The 18918-nt window shown below is 34.3% G+C and overlaps 2 protein-coding genes across 7 annotated transcripts in view; both read right to left on the bottom strand.

Moving 5' to 3' along the window:
- Positions 1-835: 835 nt before the first annotated feature.
- LOC111445031 (probable protein S-acyltransferase 17) lies at positions 836-10133 on the bottom strand. Of its 3 annotated transcripts, none has more exons than XM_023083221.1 (12): positions 9917-10133; positions 9736-9813; positions 9264-9486; positions 8455-8548; positions 5130-5224; positions 4865-5032; positions 4699-4771; positions 4530-4582; positions 3753-3844; positions 3610-3662; positions 3388-3513; positions 836-1384 (listed from the first exon to the last, which is right to left on the bottom strand). In XM_023083221.1, the coding sequence occupies exons 3-12, from the start codon at positions 9410-9412 to the stop codon at positions 1109-1111; spliced, it is 1179 nt and encodes a 392-aa protein (XP_022938989.1). In that variant the 5' UTR covers positions 9413-9486; positions 9736-9813; positions 9917-10133; the 3' UTR covers positions 836-1108. The 3 variants fall into 3 exon arrangements, with proteins under 3 accessions (XP_022938989.1, XP_022938996.1, XP_022939003.1); XM_023083228.1 differs by having other exon boundaries at positions 9938-10133; XM_023083235.1 differs by lacking the exons at positions 8455-8548; positions 9264-9486; positions 9736-9813; positions 9917-10133 and adding exons at positions 6785-6878; positions 7594-7832.
- Positions 9855-18918, bottom strand: part of LOC111445008 (gamma-tubulin complex component 2-like) — a 12857-nt gene continuing 3793 nt past the window's right edge. For 3 of the 4 annotated variants that reach the window (XM_023083187.1, XM_023083210.1, XM_023083201.1), the window contains exons 7-22: positions 18473-18556; positions 18299-18397; positions 16769-16860; positions 15809-15881; positions 15583-15735; positions 15344-15463; positions 15161-15214; positions 14643-14726; positions 14459-14533; positions 14243-14374; positions 13545-13670; positions 13356-13463; positions 13095-13157; positions 12923-12997; positions 12521-12720; positions 12142-12449 (exon numbers count right to left, since the gene is read on the bottom strand). In XM_023083187.1, coding sequence (XP_022938955.1) covers positions 12317-12449; positions 12521-12720; positions 12923-12997; positions 13095-13157; positions 13356-13463; positions 13545-13670; positions 14243-14374; positions 14459-14533; positions 14643-14726; positions 15161-15214; positions 15344-15463; positions 15583-15735; positions 15809-15881; positions 16769-16860; positions 18299-18397; positions 18473-18556 — 1671 coding nt within the window. In that variant the 3' untranslated portion in view covers positions 12142-12316. Of the gene's footprint in view, positions 9867-12141; positions 12450-12520; positions 12721-12922; positions 12998-13094; positions 13158-13355; positions 13464-13544; positions 13671-14242; positions 14375-14458; positions 14534-14642; positions 14727-15160; positions 15215-15343; positions 15464-15582; positions 15736-15808; positions 15882-16768; positions 16861-18298; positions 18398-18472; positions 18557-18918 lie in introns of those variants that run through there. The other variant, XM_023083196.1, reaches the window with a different exon arrangement.

Here is an 18918-nt window from a genome sequence, read left to right as displayed (position 1 = left end):
GAGATTTTTAAAAAAAAAAAAAAAAAAAGAAAAAAAAGAGAGGGTAATTTAATTTATTTTATTTTTAAATTCTAGTTAATGTAATTTATGTAAGATTTTTTTTGCTTTTCTGTCCTGAAAAGCCTAAGGGTTCTTCCGCAACATTGGTCCACAGAGGGTGAGTCTGAAAAACCTAAGGGTTCTTCCGCAACATTGGTCCACAGAGGGTGAGTCAGAACCTAAAATCAGGCTAAAGGCGTAGTCGATGGACAACAAGTGAATATTCTTGTACTACCTCTTGTTGGTCCTAAGGTAAGAAGGGGTAGAGAAAATACTTCGAGCCAATGTTCAAATATCAGGTGCTACGGTGCATACCTCGAGCCAATGTTCAAATATCAGGTGCTACGGTGCTGAAGTAACCCATGTCATACTCTCAGAAAAAGGTATGACCAACATATTTGATTTAGACCAATTAGATAGAAATTTGAATTATTTTTGGTGTTCAGTAAATGCGTGAATTTTTTTAAATGCATAATATGACCTATTAAATACAAAATTGAAAATTTTAACCACTTTCAAATGTAGTAATTTTTATCATTATATCAATAACATCCATCCATTCAATAACCACGTTTCTCGTTTCTCATTTCTCATTTCTCTATCTTATTATTAAGACTTAAGAACGCGCCCGTATTACCATATCTTTGCTAATAAAAATATATTTTGAATAAATAGAGATGTTGAAATTAAGAATAATGTATTTTAGAAAATTAAATTAACCTTTCAAATTTTCCTTTTCCAAGTATTTTCATGTTTCAACCTAAGGGCATGAAGAATGTCATTCCAAAGGTCATAATTTGCTTAGAAATCAAAACCTTCTCAATTAGCTTACACACTAAACAAAAACATTTAGAATTCAACAAAATACTTCTAACAATAACATTAGGAGATCATTAAGGCTCACCATCATCATAAAGCCATGGAGAAATGCAAAAGCAAGAGACCACAAGAGACCACGAGAGTATACAATCTCCAGAGGGCTACCCTCGACCAATCGACCGACCCATCAACCTCTAATTGAATGAAACGACAACATGGTTCATCGTAGAGCATTAAATTTACAGCAGTCTCAGCCAGACTTCGGTTTACTTCGTGAAAATGATGGTCTTGATGAGAAAGGGAAAATAACCTCATGAATGTTGTGTAAAAATCCGTGATCGTAAGTATTATTCTTGACAACCTGCACTTGTTCGAGTCGAGATCTACGAAAAATGGTTCTCCATTTGCTTTCTGGAGGCTTTCTTTCAGAACTCAGACCATCCATGCTTGCTCTTAAGGCTGCTGCACTTGCCTTGGCTTCACTTGTCTTCCTCTGCCAGCTGATGTACTCTTGCCACTTAAATGTCTAGCAGTACCCAAAACAAATCACCCAATAAGTCAAATTTGCAGCAAAAGTATAGGACAGGTGAAATATTGTAGTTGTTTGACAACCATTTTTAAAAGAAAAAAAATACATTTTTGGTCCCTTAATTTCTGTTTCGTCCTAAGTTTTAAAAACTAAACTCGTTAACAAAATGCTCCAACATGACTAGAAGAGTAGTTACAAAAAAAAACCTCAACTTCATAAAAATTACATCTCACATAACTAGAACTATAAATCACAAAAAATAGCCATAAAAATGTTGGAAGCTTACCCATTTCTAAGACTATTAGATTCCAAATGAACTTAGCTTAGTTGTCATTAGTTGTAATTGACATGTACTTCTGCGAGATCACACATTGGTTGGGGAAGAGAATGAAACATTCTTTATAAAGGTGTGGAAACCTCTCTTTAACAGACGCATTTTAAAGCCTGGAAGGAAAGTCCAGGAGGGAAAGCTCAAAAAGGAAAATATTTGCTAGCGGTGGGCTTGGGCCGTTACAACCCCCTTGAGGTCAGGGTTCAAATCGACATATTCAACCTTCCTTAAAAGAAAATGAAAAATTATTGAGAGAGATTTGGATCCACGATTTTTTAGACTTGAACCTTAATCTGATTACTTAAACCAACTCAGTCATTTCTAGAATACTTCACTTCCGAAGATTTTCTTCAATATTTGCAATCTTCAGTTCTTCGTTTCATTGAATAAGCTCTTCAGAGTTTCCCCTTACTCTATGAGCTTCTCTCCCTTCCTCCAAGTTTCAAATACTCGAGCCAACTTGAGTGTCTTTTGAGTTTTTTGAAACCAAACTCCTCAATAATTTGGACATAAAAGTTCTCTAATCTAGATCTTTAAAGAAGTTTTAAAAGAAATATATATTCCTTTCAATACCTTCTTTGTAACTTCTCACTTGGGAACATTGAGACCAATGTGGAGAATGAGCCAATTTACTTCAATTGTTATCTTAAAGACCCAAGAATCTTATACTCTTTTAATTCTTGATCTCAATCTCTAATTGAATATGAAGCAAAGATCACATGCTGAAGCAATAATCTTCAAAGCATGTTATAGGTAGATGCATGCCAATATATCACCAAGAGCTCTAAGATCTCAGAAGGATCAACTTTACTCATAGAAGCCAATGCTGAAAGATTTTTGGTTCCAATCCCAAGGACCCTATCCTGGAAAGAAGTCACTAGAAACTCAAGGGGTTCTGGTTCAAATATAAGTCGAAGAACTTGGCATCCACAACTATCTCATCCAGACCATTCCTATGAAGAAAGACCCTTCATAGCCGATAGATCATTCGACGAAGATTCTGTTTACAGATGGAAGCTTGATGCTTTCTCTAATTATCTAGTCATGGGCATTATCAAAGGGATACTGATAGCTAACATGACTTATTGCTCCAAAGGTAACGCAAACAATGAGAGAACTCCAATCTTACACCTATAAAATTCCCAGAGGTGCCATCCTTTGGAGTTCTAGTCAAAGCCAATATTCCTTTTCTCATCACTTGCAACCCTTCAAGAACAAGGCAAAAACAGCTTTGGCTCAACCTCATCAAAAGAGCTTACTTTGGCTCACGACAGAGAAGATTTGCCATGCGAGAAGCCCTCCCAAACATAGGTGTTGGTTTTCCATTGGTCAAAATCATGTTTTGGGTAACAAAAAAGTGATTCTAGAAAAAGTCAAAAGCAATTGCTTGGGCTCATGTGCTTGACAAAGAAGCACTTGTAGTTCCTTTTTTAATTATTCCATTTTTTATACTTCCGACTAACTGGACAGCTTTCTTTTGATCTCCCTTAGTCATTGTGAACTCCTGAACCTTCTTTCACTCGGTCTCACAAGCACTAAGTTTAAGTAAGTTCTTTCACTCGGACACTTTTCATAAACACTTTGACTTCCCTTGCCTTGTCCGGTTAATCTTTCATAAACAAGCACCCACCACACAAAGAACATACCTAAACGCAAAAAAGAGACACACCTCATTTGTTGTGGTATTTGTGATACAGAGTTTAGCATGGTAACCAAAGAAACCTCCCAATAGCAGACAAACTATCGAAAGAAACACCATGATTAGCAGTTGAGTATTGTAGGAGCCCAAAATCCACTGTTGCAAGCCAAACAACAAGCCAACAGTAATTATCCAGAATGCACAATTTAAACAAACAAACAGAGGGACAAGGAATCAATTTAAATAACTTACCTGTATAACATAAGGTGCTAGACCGAAGAAAGAATTTTCAACGCCATAATAAACTGCATCCGATAAATTGGAAAGAATTGCCACGTATCAGATTTACATGAACGAAAGAGACACAATAAAGGAGCGAAAGTAATTTCATGTACCCGTCAAGATATAAACAACTTTTAATTCTTTTAATTGTCCAGCAAGAACAAGTCCAATTGCAACCGCCCCGTATACACAAAGAAAGAAATGCCTGTGAAAACATAACAAATTAAAGAATGTATATGATCTGAGGACTCGAGAACACTAATATAGCAGAAATATGTGGTTGCGAGTATGTTAACACAGTTGGGGATCTAATCTCAAATTCCCTGTAAACAGGCAGAAAAACACACAACACAAGCAAATAGGAAAAACCAACATTATTCTATCAGAATTCTTCAATGAACAGTAGGTTATGCAGCGGATGATTTTGCATTCAACAAGGAAAAACCAACACTACAATACCCAAACACTCCAGCTATTCGAGAGAGCTGGAGATTTCTCTCAAGACATAAATTGTCCACAAAATTTCACATAGCAACCAACATCCCCAAAAGTCCTACAAAAAACCCTCCCACCAAGACCGTAAAGTAGAAGCACGATCCCAAACCGGTCCCACAAAACCACTGCACTCAGTTTCCCGATTCCCTTTGATAAGTATGCATAATAGGGGTCTCACAATTTCAGATACGAAATGACCATAAGGTTCAACTTCAAAAAATTAAAGACTGCATAATCCAGTACAACAAATTTCTTTTCATCTTCATTCACTTGGAAGAAAATACTCTTTTTAACATCGACCTTCATGAAAACATTAAGCACCAGGTTCAAAATTGGAGTACATACAACTACGATGTTAACGCAACTTAAATGATTTTGAATCAACTAGCACGTACCACAAAAGGAAGGCCATAAAATATCGGGTATTCCTCTCCCCTATACAGTTATTCTGCAAAGTTGAAAACCCTTGGAAATATCAAAAATCCAAAATTCAATGACTTTGACAATACAAAAGATGTCTATCAACGAGATAGCAGAAAATAGGGAAATGGAGGTAATTCACACCATCCATCCACAGTGATGGTCAAAACGTGCAACACAACGATCACATATGCTGCAATGTTTGGATCTAGCAGGTCTGAGACAATGAGGAAGTAAAAAATAATTATTGTAATTAGAAGCCAGAGAAAACTGTAAAATTAATAAGTGTACAGGATAAGAAAATGTTTACTTTAGAATTTTGCAAGTTGAACATTCCTTTTCAGAGTAAATAATGTTGTCATACGGATAAGCAGACAGATAACGATGTACATTATCAGCATTCACCGTCCCTGGATCAGAAAAGCTGGTTAATAGAAAGAGGAGAACACCAACTGTAACAGCCAAAAAGCTTGTATACCTGCAAGAACAGAAAACGCCTAAGGAGTTCAAAATGAAACTCTGACTGCAAAGTAGTACAACTATAGCACAAAATACACAGATTTTAGGATAGTTACCTATGAATTCCACTTAAGTAATAACCAGGGACGTATTTGAATGTAGATATTGTAATAATGTAATAGGTAATCCCAATAATAGCAAGATAAATGACCTGCCAGAAAGAAAAACATTGAATGACTGGAGAATAAAGAACAAGAGCCCAATTATATCTCTTTGTTAAACAGGAAGACTTCATGTTACACCATCATTAGAGCCTCTTGAAAACCATTAGCATAGCTATAGGGTTCAGTATGAATCTAATGGCATTGAAAATTGGAAGCATGGCAACTTCTTCATTTTAATTGCTACTGTGCCAATGATAAAAAATTAGCGCAAGTATAGGAACAGGGGTGAGGTAGTTTTATGCAGTTAGTGATCTAACTACTAAACAGTGCTAACAGAAAATGGAATTAAGTACATCTTGCAGTAGGTCAGACACATTGAACGTACTTGAAATGTGTGGATAAGTAGATAGGCTCTGTAAACTAGGTATTAGGTATAATTCATTCAAGTACTCTGCAGGATCAAACTTCTATTAAAGCTTGTTACCAATCCCATCTGGAGACTGAATTTTCCTAAAGGGCTCAAGAGGTATCTTTCATTAAACCCCTTCATTCACCTATGCTTTTAAGCATCTACAGAATATCTTACTAGCCTTATTTAAAATGCAAACAATTCAAATTGTAATCATGCAGTGATTCAGGCTACTCCTCAGCTTCTATGTTTATCAACACGATTTGGGGGGTTTTGCTAAAGTCACTTTTAAGCAAGGACCTTTTGTGTAAGCAACTACAAGAGAAGATTTATTTGGATCAATTCTTCCTGTACTATATAGACCCCATCATTTATAGTAGATATGTCAGCATTCAAACAACAAATTATATAACCCAAACCTCTATGTGTTACCTCAATTTGACCATCATCCATCACATTAAGGGTTGAGTTGGAAAACAAGCAGTACAAAACTTCAAACTAGTAAATTTCTTCATAAAACATTTCCAAATATGACAAGAACTTGGAGCCACTAGCCACTATCACTTGTTATGTACTTGGAAGTACCATGCAGCATCACAAATTCCTTACAAAAATAGGTTAGGTATGTGTAAAGCATTATTGGTCAGTTAGTAAGAAATAAAATGACTTGTTATCCTAAAGCAATCAACAACCAGTGTAGAACATGGTGTTATTCTGTTCGTGAAAGTCCAAGGATGAAACAACGAATGATCCTTTCTATATATATTCAGGAATCAGTGGAAATGAATTCATAATCAAGCTTTAGAAACTTCGACTATAAGATAGTGACTGAATATGAATATTCCACACCCTTTTTCTGATTCACAGAAAATGATCATCAATGGCCCCAGATGCCATATGGGAATTTTAAAATCACCAAAAGTAACCATCTAATCATAATTCATCAGTAATCTAATTGGGCCAATTTATACCAAGGATACGTTGTAAGCACGGCGGACATACTAATGCCACAACTACTACTCAGTAACAGGAGAAAATATTTTAGAATATGAAATCAAAACACATAAGCATAAATATAAACATGAAACAAAATCACATATAAGTTCCAATTATTCAAACTTAACTTCACAAGAGCACAGCAGTTTGTGTATTAAAACCCAGTTCTTTCATATTATCAAAAAGTACATAATTTATCAACCTGAAGGATTGGATTAGGTCTGTCACAGCAGAAACTTTCGATCGCTAGAACCGTATTAGTTCCCTTTGACCCAAATACATATCCTATAAGTCGTCTGCATTTAAACCAAAAATAAAAAAGAAATATGACATAATGCTACATAGTTGGCAAAATAGAAGTACAAAAGGTTAAATTGGCAAAATAGAAGTACAAAAGGTTAAATTGGCAAAATAGAAGTACAAAAGGTTAAATTGGCAAAATAGAAGTACAAAAGGTTAAATTATCAATCTAGTTCATGAAATTTGTTGCTGTATTTATCCCATCCCTAGACTTTAAAAAGTCTCAACTACATCTCTAGATTTGAATTGTGATGTGTGTAGACCTTGTCGTGAATATTGTTAACTAAATGATTACATGATGTGTCTACTTAACAAAAATGGACTCATTGGACATGAGATCAACATGATAGAAAAATGGCAAAAGGAGTTGAACAACTAGACAAACAAAAGTATAGCTTAGATAACATACTCTTGTTTTAAATCAATATATTAAATTCCTCTCTAGACCATGTCACTCCATTTTATATAACTATCCTCTTCTTTCTCTCAGTTGTCTATCATGTCAAAGTAGTCCATACCTGTGCATTATACATTTAACATTCATTCTTTAGTTGTCAACATTAACAACACTACATATAATCAAAATTCAAAGTTCAATGACATGCTTAAAACTTACTAAAGTTTAGGGATTGAATAAATACAACATTTGGGAACTAAGTTTATACTTTAACCTTAAGAAGACAATGAAAAGAAAAGAGGAGAGAAAATTACAAGAAATAATCGTAGGCGCCAAAAGTGAGGAAACGGTGAATACGTTGAACGGGAGTGCCATCAAAGATCGGCCACTGGCCGCAAAGGAAAGAGACCACCAGTAGAAGTGTAACCAAGCCATGGCATAACAGTAACCACTGTACAGCCATCACACTGGAAATTGAAAGAAAAAGCGAGAGGGAGCTAGTTTTGTTCCCCTTAGCGGTTCAATTACTCGGGACTCCTGGACCAGAAAGCACACATCTAAACAAATTACGAATNAAATTCCTTACAAAAATAGGTTAGGTATGTGTAAAGCATTATTGGTCAGTTAGTAAGAAATAAAATGACTTGTTATCCTAAAGCAATCAACAACCAGTGTAGAACATGGTGTTATTCTGTTCGTGAAAGTCCAAGGATGAAACAACGAATGATCCTTTCTATATATATTCAGGAATCAGTGGAAATGAATTCATAATCAAGCTTTAGAAACTTCGACTATAAGATAGTGACTGAATATGAATATTCCACACCCTTTTTCTGATTCACAGAAAATGATCATCAATGGCCCCAGATGCCATATGGGAATTTTAAAATCACCAAAAGTAACCATCTAATCATAATTCATCAGTAATCTAATTGGGCCAATTTATACCAAGGATACGTTGTAAGCACGGCGGACATACTAATGCCACAACTACTACTCAGTAACAGGAGAAAATATTTTAGAATATGAAATCAAAACACATAAGCATAAATATAAACATGAAACAAAATCACATATAAGTTCCAATTATTCAAACTTAACTTCACAAGAGCACAGCAGTTTGTGTATTAAAACCCAGTTCTTTCATATTATCAAAAAGTACATAATTTATCAACCTGAAGGATTGGATTAGGTCTGTCACAGCAGAAACTTTCGATCGCTAGAACCGTATTAGTTCCCTTTGACCCAAATACATATCCTATAAGTCGTCTGCATTTAAACCAAAAATAAAAAAGAAATATGACATAATGCTACATAGTTGGCAAAATAGAAGTACAAAAGGTTAAATTGGCAAAATAGAAGTACAAAAGGTTAAATTGGCAAAATAGAAGTACAAAAGGTTAAATTGGCAAAATAGAAGTACAAAAGGTTAAATTATCAATCTAGTTCATGAAATTTGTTGCTGTATTTATCCCATCCCTAGACTTTAAAAAGTCTCAACTACATCTCTAGATTTGAATTGTGATGTGTGTAGACCTTGTCGTGAATATTGTTAACTAAATGATTACATGATGTGTCTACTTAACAAAAATGGACTCATTGGACATGAGATCAACATGATAGAAAAATGGCAAAAGGAGTTGAACAACTAGACAAACAAAAGTATAGCTTAGATAACATACTCTTGTTTTAAATCAATATATTAAATTCCTCTCTAGACCATGTCACTCCATTTTATATAACTATCCTCTTCTTTCTCTCAGTTGTCTATCATGTCAAAGTAGTCCATACCTGTGCATTATACATTTAACATTCATTCTTTAGTTGTCAACATTAACAACACTACATATAATCAAAATTCAAAGTTCAATGACATGCTTAAAACTTACTAAAGTTTAGGGATTGAATAAATACAACATTTGGGAACTAAGTTTATACTTTAACCTTAAGAAGACAATGAAAAGAAAAGAGGAGAGAAAATTACAAGAAATAATCGTAGGCGCCAAAAGTGAGGAAACGGTGAATACGTTGAACGGGAGTGCCATCAAAGATCGGCCACTGGCCGCAAAGGAAAGAGACCACCAGTAGAAGTGTAACCAAGCCATGGCATAACAGTAACCACTGTACAGCCATCACACTGGAAATTGAAAGAAAAAGCGAGAGGGAGCTAGTTTTGTTCCCCTTAGCGGTTCAATTACTCGGGACTCCTGGACCAGAAAGCACACATCTAAACAAATTACGAATTATCAAATAGAATCCGTTCCAAAAAGAGATAATGGGGTTTTTTTTTTTTTTTTTTTCGAACTTCAAGGCATCCCCACATGTGAGCCAGAGAACTTAAAAACTGAATATAAAATTTAATATGGGAAACAAAAATCAAGCGACGAATTGACAGAGGTAAGAGCATGTGCAATAGCTAAAGAAATCTAAAAAGATAAAACCAATCTGATTCTTACGTGGTGGGATAGAAAGGAGCCCAAATCACACAAGCAACAGCTCAAACGTTCAGCAAATCTACCATCTCATAGAACGAGCTTAAAAAGGGGAAGAAGATAGAGAGAGTTTGAGAAGCTTAAAAAATTGAGAACTGGAAGAATTAAGGGCATCAACAGCGAAGCGGCAAGAGAGGGAGCTCACAGAAGGGTGAAAGAGACACACCAACTGGTGAAACAATGATCAAGGCAGCGGCGGCATCCGGCGGGGCGAGATCTTGAATTTGATGCAGAAATCAATCTTCAAGCTTCGTTTCTGCTGGATTTTTGGGTTTGGAAAATGAAGCCCCCAGATGGAGAAGAAGGAGAAGGTTGAATCCGGAAAAATAAATTCATTTTTTCATTAAAAATATACTTTTTCTTAGACACTAAAAGTACTTTCTCTTGGGGATCCATGGAATGGTAACCAAATAAAAGCTCGACCTTAAAATAAATAAATAAAATATTTGTTAAATTATTGTTTAAATTAATAAAAATATCTTTAAATTATTTATATTACCCATGTAAATTAATAAAATATCTTTAAATTATTGTCTAAATTAGTAAACTTAAATAATACTAATAATAATAATAATAATATCATTACTCATGTAAATTATTTATATTTTATTTCAAAAAATATTTTAAACTTTCTAAATTTTTATCAGAAACTTTTTAAAAGGTTTGGCTTAATTTTTAAAATTTCCATTAATACTTTAAATTTTTTTAAAAAACTCTAAATATATACTTATTATTAATAATATGAAGGTTAGTATTTTTAATCTTGAAAAAAATTTAAAAAGTTTTGTCGTTAATATATTGATTAAAATTAAACTTTTAAAATTTAAAGATATTTTTCATAGACAAAGTGTCAGTAAAAATTATTTTATAATGCAAATAAGTAATTGAATTTAGTTTGGTTTAAAATTTTATAGATGGAATGATGTCATGTAATAAAAGAATCAAAATTAAGTAAGAAACTCCAATAATAAAAGTAAGCATTTTAATTGGATAATTAATTATAATTACTACTTAATTTAACTAATACTAAAATTATAATTTAATACTTTTAATAAATATCCTTAATTACATGAGTAATATATATTTTATCAATAAAAATAGAAGATTAATTGTTTATTACAAATAATATTAATTTTAATTAGTTATAGTTTCGTACGTTAATAGATATCTTTTGTTGTAAGTTTACGCACGTGAAAGCTTATAATTGTGAGAATTAAACCATTAAACGATAATAATCTAAAAAATTTAGACCCTCCATATTTGTAAATAATGATTATAATCGGTAAAAATACCCTAATTAGAATAATTAAAAAAAATAATATAATAAGAATTACAAATAGGCAACTATAAAATTTTCTCAAATGTAACTATTTTATAACATAAACATTGTTCTTCTCTAAAAATCTTACCAAAATAGTAAAAAAATACATAATTCTTTTAAATTGGTAGAGAAAATGCTTAAATGCATTTATTTAAGCATTTAAATTATGATTACTCTGATCATCATCAGCCCAATCCCGACTTCGTCAATATGCATCAATAATATGTGAAGTACCACATCGGTTAGAGAGGAGAACAAAACATTCTAAGGATATAGAAACCTCTCCTTAATAGGCACGTTTTAAAACAGTGCGACTGACAATAATGAAGCAAAACGGACAATATTTGCTAGTGGTGGGCTTAAACCGTTAAAAATGATATAGCCAGACACCGGACGATGTGCCAGTAAAAGCGTTGGACCCTAAAGGGAATGGACTGTGAAATTCGTTGAGGGGGACGCTCTTACCTGTCAAATCTAATATGGGGTTTGACCTCTTTTTGAAAAATATTGTGGAACAAAGTGACAAAGAAGTAGATTTATTGACTATGGTTTCTTTCTCGAATGGTTCTACAGATATGACAACATGGTTTTGGCCGGTCATCGTCCTCAATTTAGGAAGGATATCCTGCTTTTTGTATTTGGGTGCTGTTAACGAGGACTTTTAAGTGTGATTCTACATCCATTGGGTGGATGAGTACGAAACATTTTTTATAAGGGTGTGGAAACCTCTCCCTAGCATATGCATTTTATAAACTTTGAGGGAAAACCTAAAGAAGGTAATTTCTGCTAGTAGTAGACTTGGGCCGTTACATCAAACAAAAAAGAATCTGAATGGTTTCATTTAGATCAATTTTTTTTTAAAAAAAGGAAATATTATAACGAAGACAGGAATCCAAATCTACAACCTATGCAAGGAAGGTTCTTAATCCGTTAACTAAACGGGATAACAAAGGTCGAGAGGATCAACGGGAGATCTCAGGTCAGCTAGATAGGAAGGCGAAAAAGGAAAAGTAATAGAGCAGCTAAACCACAAGGGACATGACAGAAAATAAAGCATGAAGGAAAAGGAGAAGCCAACATTGATAATCCTCAACTGCAGCACATACAAGAAACAACTAAACTTTCCAAGGAACTCACAAAGAACCACATCCCTCATACAGAAGTACTGAGAACTGTGACAATAATAATATAGAAATTCTGCAAAGTTACAAGGAGGGAAGAAATTCAGAACCTATTTGTCATTTCAATGCCAAGAATCCACTGAGCAAGGTGAGTCAAATATGGCTCAGCCTGGGAGCTTTTACACAAAATTGGTCCCAAACTCTGAAGCTCAGAGTTGAATTCTTTCTCAAATTTACTGCAACATGTTCAAAGTGGAGGTAAGAACAAGGAATTATATGCGTAAACAGACACTCAATATGAACTTACAGGATCGACTCGGTGACTGCTGAGTTGGAGGTGGTTAGCTTTGCTCCCTTGGCCGTTTTTCCATAACACTGCTTGGATTTTTTGGAACCGATCAAGCTATCAGATGGTTCCTCTGACTTACATGGATCAATGGAGGATGAAATCAACCACTGAGCAGCTGCTGCATACTGCAGACATAACAATTTCAACTTCTCCACTTTCTGCACGTAGAGAATATATTAGTAGAAGAAGATCCCAACAACAAAGATTATAATACACATCTCAATCACGGATACAGTCTAGCCATCCCAGCAAGAACCTTTTGTCCATTACTCAATTTAAACAAAATAAGAGATTTGTAAACATTGCTGTGATTTATGTAGTTTGATAGTTGAGAGGGGGAAGCATACATCATAAACTGACCTTAAGCAATTGTGGCAACAGAAGCAAACATTCTCGGAGACACTTGTCGAGGAAGAAATCGTGATGTTGGATAACCTGATAGAAGGAGCTTATCAAATATACTTAGAATAGGTACTTTAGCAATGGATGATAAAGATCTTAACCCTCCAACATAAGTTAGAAGGGAATGTACCTCATCAATGCTCTTTGCTGTCTGAATCCGGTTGTGCATTACATGCCAATTGGGTTCAAGAACCTACAACCAAAAAACTTGTCAAGAAACCAAAGGCATATTCCATTACTATCAAGGAAAAGCATAATGACAGGTTAAGGTCACCCATCAAGAAAAAAAAAATGATAACACAACATATAGAATACGATTTTATCTCAATTCTCAAAAGCATGCATCATTTTCAAACAAATGAAAATTAACTTTATCAAAGAGGAAACCTGCCTCAAAGGTCAAGTAGTGTAGAAGGCTATTAATAAATTTAAGCATCGCACGACAAAGTAGGGATGATCTTGAGATGGATGTACCACGGATGTTCAGCGAACGAACCCCCTGCCATGGATCATTATTTATGAGTGAAAAATGTATGCAGTAAATGACCATCTACCAATGAAAAGAGAACCAAGTCCATACTTGATGCACTTGCCATGCCCCACAAAGCTGACGTTCCACATGCTTACAGTGGAAAAGAAAGCGGAAAATCAGCTGGTACTTCGACAGAGATTTCCATGATATAACTATAGACAATGGCCATCTAACCTGAAAATTAAGCCCCCATTAAATATATACAAAAAATATTCAAATGATACAACAAAAAACGGAAACCTTGGCCCTTGGTTAATGCCAAATATTTGTTTAACTATCCTCTAGTGTGGTTTGACATGAATCAGAAAAGATAGAAACCAATTTCAAATCATACAATGCCTTAGGGTTAATTGTTACTGGTTTAATTAATATACATCATCCAGTGAATCGTATTTGTCATTTTTTTTAAGATAAATTTTTGTTAATTCTTTTTAAGATAAGCTTCACCACTTTAACAAACTAAAGACGAACCTAAAACTTCAATCCGGAAATTATCGGAAGGAATTGGCCCTTGGATAAGGCCACAGGCCTTCAGGCTTGATAACGTGAACCACGGCCTAGGATATATTAACAAGTTCGGTCGGCCAGGTGAATGTTCAAGTCATCTAATCCATAGACCAATATTATTCAAGAAAAGAAATGGTAGCAAATTTGGTGTACAAATAAGACTCAGACTCGTATGTCTTGTGAAGGAATTAGTCATGAAGCAACACTGGGAACGAAAAACAAGTGCCAAAATAACTTACCTTGTAACTTAAAGAAAACGCCTCAAGGCCAGTAATACCCATGGGTTCTTCCTGATCATTGATGTCAGTAAGAGTCCTACTGTCAACTAGATCCTTAAGTGCACGCAAGCTTTTAGGCAATGACATTCTTTCCTGTAATAAATTTAAAACTGAAGAAATCACGCAGATTTTTGGTACTTTTTGCATCATACAAAGAACAAACTGCAATCAGCTTACCACACAACACGTTAAATCCTCGTGGCAAGGATCTGCTGCAGCTGCTGTGGTGCGTAAGGCAACATCAAGTAGGGACTAGATGGCCATGAAGGCATATATGATATTGATGCACAAACATTATTAGTTAGGCAATAAACAGTAAAAGTCAGGCCCAAAAGCCACTAAATGGAGGTTAGGATCAAACCTGTAACTTCTCTACCGAAATTTCATCAAGCTTTTTTGAAAGTTCATCTCGAGCAATGTCCATAAAATGAACCAAGAAATCACCCTGCAGTCATGTAATATGATTTTCCAACCAACAATGAATTAGGAAAAATATAATGGGAGATCTTTAATACAGCTCCATCAGGAGAACCCTGAGATTAGCTTTCATCGTAAAAATTTGCCTTCCCCAATAATATGGCCACTACTGTCACAAAAGGGAATATTGATTTGATGGACTAGTTCGTCAGACCAACAGAAAAATTGATCCTACTGCTTCAATGTATTCACTGACGAAATTAATTAAATTAGAGAAGGATATTTCTTATGGATTTATGACAAACAATACTCGAAAACATAGAAGCTTATATCTCTAAGGAATAAAATAACATTAACGGAATAAAATGTAAAATTCATATCGGTTCTACATTTAAGGAGGACAGCATAAGGTTCATACGTTCATAGAGCACAGCATAAGTTTACCAATCAAAGATCGTATACCTGATCAAGCAAAAGGTAATGCTTAATTGACCTCAGCTTCCCCATCAGGTCATACTACAGGGACAATACAAAAATTTGTCAGTATTGTGAAGAAATTTCCATGGATGATATCTAGAAAAGTATTTAAAAGAAAAGAAAGATGAAACTAAGGAAAAGAACCAGAAAAGAAGGATTGAATGCTACCTTTTCTAAAACAAGTTTCAATAGTTCACTGCTGGAAAAATCATAAGCAGCTTTTATACTCTCCAAATACTGATGATTTGAGCCAAAGCTCATTAACTTCAAAGTTTCTGAAACAGGTAGCTGAAATAGCAACGAAATCAGATATTACAACAAACATATTTTCTATTATTATTTTGTGAAGTAACCAAATAATATAGTAATGACAAGCATGCAAAAAATTAAAAAGTGTATAAAAAAACCTGAACATTATGCCCGCACTCTCTCATGACATTTAAATATTTTCCTGTGGTCAATATCATCCCTGCTATATTTGCAAGAAATGTAGGAATTCCCTCCTTGAGACTATAGCGTTGCCTCCAATACTTTGTGTCATAATCTTGATTGAGGCTCTCCTAGAAAAACATGCTTCATAACCATGAAAACAACACTTCAAAATACACTAAAATATCACAGAAAGCTCCATACCTTCCGCAGAGATTTGTTTTCCGCAATGAAAAATTCACCATAAGGATCATCAATTACTCCCTCGTAAATCCATCTGAATTAAAATTTATGTATATTTAGCAATCTGATCAATCAATAACAGAACGGAAAAATATAACCACAAAATAGTGCCGAGGGGAGAATGGGCAATTAGCATTTTGATAACTATTTTCCAGAATAAGTGAATTCTCGTGAACCCATATGTGTTGACACGTTTGAATTATGGATCATAAATTATTTGTGGAAATAAACAACCATGTTGTGATAGAAATTGGAGATTTAGGGATGGTAACTGACCAAAATAATAGCGCAGTCCTAACTCTAATGAGATTCAGCAATGTCATAAAAAAGGCATGAGAACTTTGGATGCTAATAAGTTATCTCCTCGTAGGATGCATACTATTCAGTAATTTATGAAGCTTTCCAACTTTTTCTATACAAACTGCATATAAATGATTTACCATTTATTTAATTAGAAATAAAGCATAACATGATCTCAACTCACTTACTTTCTGATCTACAAACATTCACCTTGAAACGACATTACATGACATTACATTCATTGCACGTATATGATATGAAGATTGTTGTCTGGGAGGACAAGAACATTAGCAGCCTATACTTTGACAAATTATTTAAAAATATATGTCTATATGTCTATATAAAGACTTCCAGTATATGTTCCATTCACAAGAACATTCATCTTCTATGTATAATAATTTTAATCCCATAAATCAAATAAAACCATCAACAAGCAATGAAATTTTCACTTAAAAAAATTAAGTCCAAGTGCATTAATAGGTACTTGATAAAGTAACCAAATGGATTCTTTCTCTGCTATTTTTCAGGCTTTGGACATGTCTGTGCGCGTTGGTAAGAGGGGAAGAAAGTTGAAAAACTATTATAAATAGCAAAAATTTTGTAGCAGCTTCCAGGACCAACCTTTCTAATATACCAAGGTAAGCATTGCTTGCACACTGTGTCATCTTCTCCAGCAAAGACCTCACTGCATTATCACCAGCCATAGCCTTGGCCTAAACAAGGAAAGTAAGGCTTAGCATCATTAGAGATGATCTACTCATGGTGTTATAAGACTTAATTCGTGAATGTTCCAATACATCATGCGTGTCTATTTGCCTAATTCCTAAAACATCCGAGGCTTCCAAGATGAATGAATTAGACTCGTTCACTAGATCAACATCATATATAAAATTCTTGGTTAAGTTCTGCAGATAAAGAGATCGGTTCCTTCTAGAGTTTCCAAATTCCAGTTAGCTCCAATTAAAGTCAAACAAATTATTGATTCTATTATGTTGATGGTAGAGCTTCTAAGATCATGGCTTAGTTTATCAAGATTGATCGTTTGAACTAGAAAAAGCTCATGATTTCATTGATACGACTCCTTGCAAGCTATAACAGAAGAAAACAGTTTTTCTAATAAGCAGTTGGATTGGATTCAGAAATCCAAACTAAATCTCAAAAACCAATTTCTTCGTTTTTATCACTGACAAAGCAAAAGCTGGCATTTTTCCATCAAGGAGTTTGAGGCAAGAATACCCCTTTATCACCTTTCCTCTGTCTGGTGCACATTTAAAGCAGGCTTTTTATGAAGAATACCTAGATGAATGTTCTAAAAGGTGTATAATTGAAGGGCAATGTTACCATTTATCAACTTCAGTTTGCAAATGGCACACTTATTTGTGAGGGTTATAAGAAGAATGAACTTTATAATATTCTTACGATGTTAAAATTTATTTTAGCTACTTTAGGAATGAGGACTTATAGGTTTGGCTCTGCTTGTCACCCGTTGATATAATTTTTTTTTTTGAATGCCCATTATATGTCCTTTCATTCTCGTGTAAATGAAAGTATGGCCTTTCATTAATAAGACTAATAATAAATCAATTGATCTGAACAAGGTTTATGGTCAAGCAAACAAAATTGGGTGTTCTTATCAAGACTGGCTGCTTAGTTATCTTGGTATTTGGTCGAGACCTAAGAACACTGGGCTTTTTGAAGCCTATAACAGATGACTTGATCTCTTGGGTAAATATATTTCCAAGAAAGACATATCTACGTAATAAGGGATGTTCTATTATAGAAAAAGATATCCATTGCTTACAGAAACAAACTTAACAACAAATTTCTATTTTAACACATTGGAGAACTTTTAATTACATGATCTCAAACTAGTGTTAGTTTTGAATTCTAATCATGTATCCCCCTTGTACATCCTTTTTTCATTATTATGCATGTCTTCAAGAAAGAACAAAGGGGGGAAAAGGAAAAATGAAAGAAGAGGCAGTAGATGAACAAGTGCCCAACAATCTACATCTACTCACAGAACGCAGTACCTTAAATATAAACGTCCAAAGTTTTTTCTATAAACAAGCCAAACCCCTAAGAGATATAAAACTTGCTGAGAAATTCTGATGATTTCTAAGCACCTTGACTGTAAATACAAGTTTGTACCTGGCTCTGCAACAGGTTAAGAACTGCAGAACCTGCAATATCATTAGCTGAAACCTTCCATGTCACAGCAGATAATGCTTGCATGGAACCCATCATAGGCTGCAATGTGCAGTAGCATAAAACGTGAGAAGGCATACTTGAAATGAATTTGTATAGATTAAGAGAAGCTCAAACCTGACAGTAAAACCACAATCCTTGGATGGAAAGTCTACCCAGTCGAAACTGATGCTCAAGCTGGGCTACCATTGCTTGGTAATCCTATGGGTCAACAGCAGAACTAAATTAGTATTCAAATCAACATATTTTGAGACCCTTAACGTATTATATAGTTTACAGACTCTAAACATAATCCAGTGGGATACTTCCAAGCTTCTCCTTGATGTATTTTATCTTTTCCCTTTAGAAATTATTATGTTACTGATATAAGCTATAACCTTCGAAAGGTTCCCTAGACAAAATATCAATCTCCAAAAAACAGAGATTATAGACATCAATGCTAGCACAAATATTATTGAAGATTTTGTAAATGTTTGTTTCTTTTTACTTTTTGTTCTTTTTTTGGTTCCTTTGGACTGGCTTCCTTTTCTTTTTTTTTTTTTTTTTTTTTTTTTTTTTTTTTT

The sequence above is a fragment of the Cucurbita moschata genome, unplaced genomic scaffold (genome assembly GCF_002738365.1).
Source record: "Cucurbita moschata cultivar Rifu unplaced genomic scaffold, Cmos_1.0 Cmo_Scf00001, whole genome shotgun sequence".
Taxonomy (NCBI): Eukaryota; Viridiplantae; Streptophyta; class Magnoliopsida; order Cucurbitales; family Cucurbitaceae; genus Cucurbita; species Cucurbita moschata.
This window is presented reverse-complemented; position numbering and strand designations above follow the sequence as displayed.

Bases quoted from the DNA above. Each gene is read 5' to 3' on its own strand.
- LOC111445031 (XM_023083221.1), bottom strand. From the start codon at position 9,412: ATGGCTGTACAGTGGTTACTGTTATGCCATGGCTTGGTTACACTTCTA. The intron at 5,225-8,454 runs GTTGATAAATTA...TCTTTCTGGCAG, and splicing joins GACCTAATCCAATCCTTCAG to GTCATTTATCTTGCTATTAT. The intron at 3,845-4,529 runs GTACGTGCTAGT...ATGTTTTCACAG, and splicing joins TTTATGGCCTTCCTTTTGTG to GCATTTCTTTCTTTGTGTAT.